This window comes from Hippopotamus amphibius, chromosome 15 (assembly GCF_030028045.1).
Source record: "Hippopotamus amphibius kiboko isolate mHipAmp2 chromosome 15, mHipAmp2.hap2, whole genome shotgun sequence".
Classification (NCBI taxonomy): domain Eukaryota; kingdom Metazoa; phylum Chordata; class Mammalia; order Artiodactyla; family Hippopotamidae; genus Hippopotamus; species Hippopotamus amphibius.
Window position 1 is genome coordinate 10,413,330 of NC_080200.1, and position 7,478 is coordinate 10,420,807.

At 38.0% G+C, this 7,478-nt stretch overlaps 1 protein-coding gene across 1 annotated transcript; it reads left to right on the forward strand.

The window, feature by feature from the left end:
- The first annotated feature begins 972 nt into the window (after positions 1 to 972).
- Positions 973 to 1,913, forward strand: LOC130837271 (olfactory receptor 18-like). The gene has a single exon (XM_057710085.1). The coding sequence runs from the start codon at positions 1,158 to 1,160 to the stop codon at positions 1,911 to 1,913; it is 756 nt and encodes a 251-aa protein (XP_057566068.1). The 5' UTR covers positions 973 to 1,157.
- Positions 1,914 to 7,478: the final 5,565 nt, after the last annotated feature.

Below are 7,478 nucleotides of genomic sequence, written 5' to 3' on the forward strand. Positions count from 1 at the left end.
TATATCTCTCCATGTGTTTGTGTCATCTTTGATTTCTTTCACCAGTATCTTATAGTTTTCTGAGTATAGGTCTTTTGCCTCCTTACGTAGTTTTCTTCCTAGGTATTTTATTATTTTTGTTGCAATGGTAAATGGGATTGTTTCCTTAATTTCTCTGTCTTGGAAATCCTAGCCACAGCAATCAGAGAAGAAAAAGAAATAAAAGGAATTCAAATTGGAAAAAAAGTAAAACTGCCACTGTTTGCAGATAACATGATACTATACATAGAAGATCCTAAAGATGCCACCAGAAAACTACTAGAGCTAATGAATGAATTTAGTAAAGTCACAGGATACAAAATTAATACACAGAAATCTCTTGCAAACCTATACTGAATGACTTTTAAAAGACAATCCTCGTGTTTGAGTAATCATTTATCATATGAAGGAGGAAAGACAGAAAATCAAAGAGTGGTAAATCTGAAGATTTAACTGTCGCATTAAAAAATGTTTCCTGATTCTGAGCATTGATTTTTAAATTAGAATCCAATTACACAGTCATGCATTTTATAGTGTGTTTATGAATATTCAAAATAAAGGAAATACCTGGAATTGTATTTGAATCAAATGAGATTTGTGTAACTATGTCTTAATATTGTAAAATTTTTTTAATCAAAGAGGTAGGATAATTTTATTCTATATTTTTCTAAAGAGTAGGCTATATTTTACTGAGATCATGGATTTATTGTGTCTATTATGATTGCACCTCTTTTACCCTCCAGTCCAGTTTCTATGAAGTAAGTTTGTATAGAAAGAGGTGGATAAACAGAAACAAATGAGGGAACAGCTCTAGTGGATAGAATTTGTCACACTGAGAAATATTGCCGAAGGAACTGGGGTGTATGACCTTAGAAATGAATTCCTAGAATTCAAAATATACCCAGTGCTGTGTGATATTTCCATTTTACCTTTGCTCTTCTCTTTCTAAAAAGGTGTCCAAATTACATAGAACCGAAAATCTAACAAGTGTTTCAGAATTCTTCCTCCTGGGCCTCTCAGATGATCCAGAACTGCAGCCTTTCCTCTTTACCCTGTTCCTGTCCGTGTACCTGGTCACCTTGTTGGGGAACCTGCTCCTCATCCTGGCTGTCACCTCTGACCCCCACCTCCACACCCCCATGTACTTCTTCCTCTCCAACCTGTCCTTGGCTGACATTGGTTTCATCTCTACCGTGGTCCCCAAGATGATTGTGGACATCCAAACTCACAGCAGAGTCATCTCCTATGTGGGCTGCCTGACACAGATGTCTATTTTTATCCTTTTTGGTTGTATGGATAATATGCTTCTGACTGTGATGGCCTATGACAGGTTTGTGGCCATCTGTCATCCACTGCACTACCCACTCATTATGGACCCACGCCTCTGTTACTTCTTACTTTTGGTGTCATTTTTTGTAAGCCTTTTGGGCTCCCAGCTGCACAATTTGATTGTGTTAAAACTTACCTGCTTCAAGGGTGTGGAAATTTCTAATTTCTTCTGTGAACCTTCTCAACTCCTCAAGCTTGCCTGTTCTGATACTTTCACCAATAACATAGTCATGTATTTTGCTGGTGCCATTTTTGGTTTTCTCCCTTTCTTAGTGATTTTGTTCTCTTACTATAAAATTATTTCCTCCATTCTCATTGTCACTTTATCCAGTGGGAAGTATAAAGCCTTCTCCACCTGTGGCTCCCACCTGGCAGTTGTTTGCTTGTTTTATGGAACATGTGTTGGTGTGTATCTCAGTTCAGCTGTCTCACAATATCCCAGGAAGGGTGTATGGGCCTCGGTGATGTACACTGTGGCCACCCCCATGCTGAACCCCTTCATCTACAGTCTAAGGAACAGGGACATCAAAAGGGCCATGTGGAGGTTCCTCAGCAAAACATTCTAATCTTAGTACTTCTGACATCCTTTGGAGTGTAGGCTAGAAAATGTAGCAAAACTAAAAACTAGGCCTGAAATTCTGCCTCTCTTATCACATCATTTTTGTAGCTCTTACGTCCTTCACACCTCTCTTTTTGTAAAACCTGAATGTTACTTCTATCTGTATGTCTTTAATGGGATGGTGGGTGTTCTGGGATCCCTTGTAAATGGTGTTCATTGTGTGATTGAATCTTATTTTATCTATATAAAGCATATATTTATCATTGGTGGCTCAAGGATCATGGAAAGATGAACAACTCTCTTTTTATGTTTTTAATTTTTACATATTTTTCCGCAGCTGTTGTACATTTTCTGTACCAATTACTATTTTTAAAATCTGTGCATGCAGGTTATATGTGAGGTTGCATTTCACTGCTTCTCAACCTTGGCCTTATTGAAATCATCTGAGAAACTTAAAAATACCAACAACTAGGTCTCCGCACCAAAGGTACTGAATTAATTGGATTTGGGTATGTCCTGAGCATATGGATTTATAAAAGTACTCAGGTGGTTCCAGTGTGAGGGCAAGGTTGAGAACTCCTGATCTAAAATCTTTCTTTCAAAGATAACCTGTATGTCTCGGGTCTTAACCGCTCACAGACAAATGCTGAAGGTCTAAAGGAGATCAGAGCTCAAATAGGGAAAATGCAAAGAGCCTACTGTAGCAACAGGCAGTGTTTTCCACATTATTTATCATGATGTTTCATCATGATGTAGCTTCTCTACGTCTTACATCTGGGCTTTGTTGGCAGTGAGGCTCTTGAAATCACTGTTCTGTTTTCCATCTCATGTTCATCTTACGTGCATTCAGTATTTGTCAAAAAAGTTTCTATACCTTAAAAGATTAAGTCTCTTCCCTTTATAGCCTTCAAGGCCTTTGTGTGGTAGCTTCTTCCTTCATTTATGATTGCCAGCTTACCACTTTGTCTTTTTTTTGCATTTCAGTCCTTCAGCAACTCTTTAACCAAATCCCTGTATTAAATTGTCTTCACTTAAATGACTGTTTTCTTTGTCTTTTCTTGACTGAACCCTGACTGATGAAAGTATAAAAGTATGTCGTGAGGTACCTGAAGTTGGAAGATTGCAAAATGTGTACTGGTAAGAATGGTGGTTGTCAAGGGTATACTTAGTCCTGGGTATGCAACTGGAAAATAGGTGGTGATATTATATTTCCAATTTCTGTGTGGCTCTAATGATGTCTAGCATCATTAAATCACCAAAATTTTCACAATACTTTTGTCTTCTTTTACATTAGTTTAGGGTTGCAATGAACCATGTTGTCAGAAAGGGGAGATTTTCCCTTTAGTAGTAACAGCCTGGTTAGGACTTTATCTAATTACCATGCTTCCCTGCCTTCAGTCAGGAAAATTCACACTTTGGGCTCCTTTTGTTTTCTATCAATACAAGATGGGTATCCATCACTCCTTAGAGATGTTAGTCATCATTTTTGTGCTAATTATGTTGACTTTCTGAAAGCTGTTCATGACTAGTATAATTTACTTTGCATTTTGCCACTAAGGAAAAACAACTATTACCTGCATTGATGATGTAATTAGGTCTTAAGTAAAGACATGCACTTGAAAAAGGATGAATACATATTAGTTAATGGGAAGAGATATTGCCCATTTAAATAACTAATATTACTAAAATGTTATATAAAATATTATGTACTACTAATACATATTAATTATAGCCAAAGTACCTCTGAAAAGTTAAAAGGAATGTTGCTTTTCTTATGTGTGCATAGTTTAATTTCCTGTGTATTCTGTTGAAATTACTAGTTACTATTTTTATATTATATCATCTTAAAATTCTCAAAGATAAATGAATATAGAATTTTTAGGGGTGGCCAAGAAGGTGGTGGAGGAGTAAGACATGGAGATCACTTTCTTCCTCACATATGGGGGAAAGCCAGGGCCTGACAGAGAGGCAGGAGACCTTTGTTTTAGGGTGTTCAAGAGGAGCTTGCTGCTCCGCGAACTCATAGACTGCAGAGCAGCACCTGCGCAAGCACCACTGTGACCCTCAGCTGCTAAATTGAAACACAGAGCCTGCTGCTGCTGGGACCACCAAGGGTGCTGTGTATAAGGCAGGTCATTGGCCATACCCTCCTGGGAGCAGGTACAGCCCACCAATGCCAAGTGTCCCACATTTAGAATCTACTTCCCTGGGAAAACACATGGCACCTCAGGCTCATGCTGACCTCTACTGCTGCAAGCACTCCCTCAAACTTCAGTTAGACTGCCATATCCCTCCCTCCCCCTGACCTGAATTTGCAAGTAAGCCCCAATCAGCCTCTCTCACCGCCTCTTGCCTGGGCGGGGAACCAACTCCTGAGAGCAGCCCACATGCAAAGAAGGGATCAAAGCCAAAACTGATCCCCAAGGACTGTAGGACCAAAGAAGACAAAGGGAAACAGCCACAGGAGGAGAAGATTTAATACCCAAAATAGGCTTGATAAACCCTGCATCTGTGAATCACCTGAATAGACTAGTGTTTCTACAATAGAGGCTGTAGACTTAAGGGGCAACTGTGGACCGTGGGGGCAAAAACACGCAGGACTAATACCAGATCACAGTCTGAGCTCTCCACAGTCCTCCTCACAGAAGGTACAGAGACCTGCCTAGAAGTATTGGAAGATTTCCTGGTATGTTTGACTAGTTCCTGGATTTATGTATTTCTTTCTTTAATTTTTACTGTATATATTTGTATGTGAGTTTGTTTACTGGTTTGATTACTCCCTTGTTTTCTCTCTTTCTCTTTTCTTTGTTTTCTCTTCTTCTCTTTTCTTTTCTTTTTGCAAGGGCAAGTGTGTACATCTCCTTGTGTGATTTTAACAGCTTAGTGTTGCTTTTAGGACATGTCTTGGGATTTGTCTATCCTTTTCCTTTCTTCCTTTTCTTTTCTTTTTTTCTTTTCTTTTCTTATTCCTCCTTTCATTTGTGTTGTGCAGCTTCCAGGATCTTGGTGCCCTGGCCAAGGGGTGGACTTGGACTTTTGAGGCAGCAGAGCTGAGTCCATGACTTTGGACAGCCAGAGAACTCCCAACCCCATGGAATATTAATCAGCAAGTGCTCTCCCATAGATATAGTGCTCAGCACTAAGATCCAACTCTAGCCAAAGGCCAGCAAGACACAGTGCTGAATATCTGAAGCCAAACAACTAGCAAGACAGGAACATAACCCCACGCATTAGCAGACAGACTGCCTATAGTCATACTAAGCTCACAGACACACCCAAACACACCAACAGATGTGGCCTTGTACATCATAAGGATAAGATACAGCTTCACACAAAAGAACACACACATCAGTCCACCTACAAAGAAGCCTACAGAACCCACTGGACCAAGCTCCCTACTGGGGACAGACAAGAGAGTTAAGAAGAACTATGATCCTGCAGCCTGAGGAAAGAAGACCCCAAACACAGTAAATTAAACAAAATAAGAAAACAGAAAGATGCAGCAGATGAAGGAACAAGGTAAAAACCCACTAGACCAGACAAATGAAGATGAGATAGGTAGTATACCTGAAAAAGAGTTCAGAATAATGATAGTAAAAATGATCCAAAATTTTCAGAAGTAGTATTGAGGCACAGGTGGAACAAATAAAATAATGTTTAACAAGGAGCTAGAAGAACTACAGTGTAAAGAGTGATGAACAACAGAATAACTGAACTTAAAAATACTCTAGAAGGAATGCAGAGTAGAATAACTGAGACAGAAGAACAGATAAGTTACCTGGAAGACAGAATGTTGGAAATAACTGACATAGAGCAGAATAAAGAAAAAAGAATGAAAATAATTGAGAACAGTCTCAGAGACCTCTGGGACAACATTAAACATACCAACACTCGAATTAGAGGGGTCCCAGAAGAAGAAGAGAAAAAGAAAGGGTCTGAGAAAATATCTGAAGAGATAATAGTAGAAAACCTCCCTAACGTGGGAAATGATAGTCAGTCAAGTCCAGGAAGCACAGAGACTACCTTATAGGATAAACCCAAGGAGAAGCACACCAAAACACATATTAATCAAACTATGAAAAATTAAATACAAAGAAAAAATATTAAAAGCAGCAAGGGAAAAGCAATGAAAAACATACAAAGGAACACCCATAAGACTAACAGCTGATATTTCAGCAGAAATTCTGCAGACCAGAAGGGAATGGCAGGATATATTTAAAGTAATGAAAGGGAAAAACTTACAACCAAGATTGCTCTACCGAGCAAGGATCTCATTTAGATTTGAAGGAGAGATTAAAAGCTTTACAGACAAGCAAAAACTAAGAGAATTCAGTACCTCCAGACCACCTTTACAACAAATGCTGAAGGAACTTCTCCAGGCAGGAAACACAAGAGAAGGAAAATACTTACAAAAACAAAACCAAAACAATTTAAAAATATAGTAATAAGAACATACATATCAATAATTACCTTACATGTGAATGGATTAAATGCTCCAAGGAAGAGACACAGACTGGCTGAACAGATACAAAAGCAAGACCCATATATATGCTGTCTACAAGATACACACTTCAGAACTAGGGACACACACACACTGAGAATGAGGGGTTGGAAAAAGATATTCCATGCAAATGGAAATCAAAATAAAGGTGGAGTAGCCATACTTATATCAGACAAAATAGACTTTAAAATAAAGACTATTACAAGAGACAAGGAAGGACACTGCATAATGATAAAAGTCTTAATTCAAGAAGAAGATATAACAATTGTAAATAACTCTGCACCCAACATAGGAGCACCCCAATACATAAAGCAAATGCTAACAGCCATAAAAGGGGAAATCGATAGTAGCATAATAATAGTAGGGGACTTTAACACCCCACTAAACCAATGGATGGATCATCTAAACAGAAATTAAATAAACACAAGCTCTAAATGAGACATTAGACCAGATGGATTTAATTGATATTTATAGGACTTTCCACCCAAAAACAACAGAATACAATTTCTTATCAAGTGCACATGGAACATTCTCTAGGATAGATCTCATCTTGGGTCACAAATCAAGCCTCAATAAATTTAAGAAAAATGAAATCAGATCAAGCATCATTTCTGACCACAACACTATGAGACTAGATATCAATTACAGGGGGAAAAAACTGTAAAAATACAAACATATGGAGGCGAAACAACACTTTACTAAATAACCAAGATATCACTGAAGAAATCAAAGAATTAAAAAAAAGATACCTAGAAACAAATGACAATGAAAATACAATGACCCAAAACCTCTGGGATGCAGCAAAAGCAAGTCTAAGAGGGAAGTTCATTGCAATATGATCCTACCTCAAGAAACAAGAAAAATTTCAAAAAGCAACCTAACCCTACATCTAAAGCAATTACAGAAAGAAAAGCAAAAAAATCCCGAAGTTAGAAGAAGGAAAGAAATTATAAAGATCAGATCAGAAATAAATCAAAAAGAAATCAAGGACACAATAGCATAGATCAATAAAACTAAAAGCTGGTTCTTTGAGTAGATAAAAAAAATTGATAAGCCATTAGCCAGATTCAA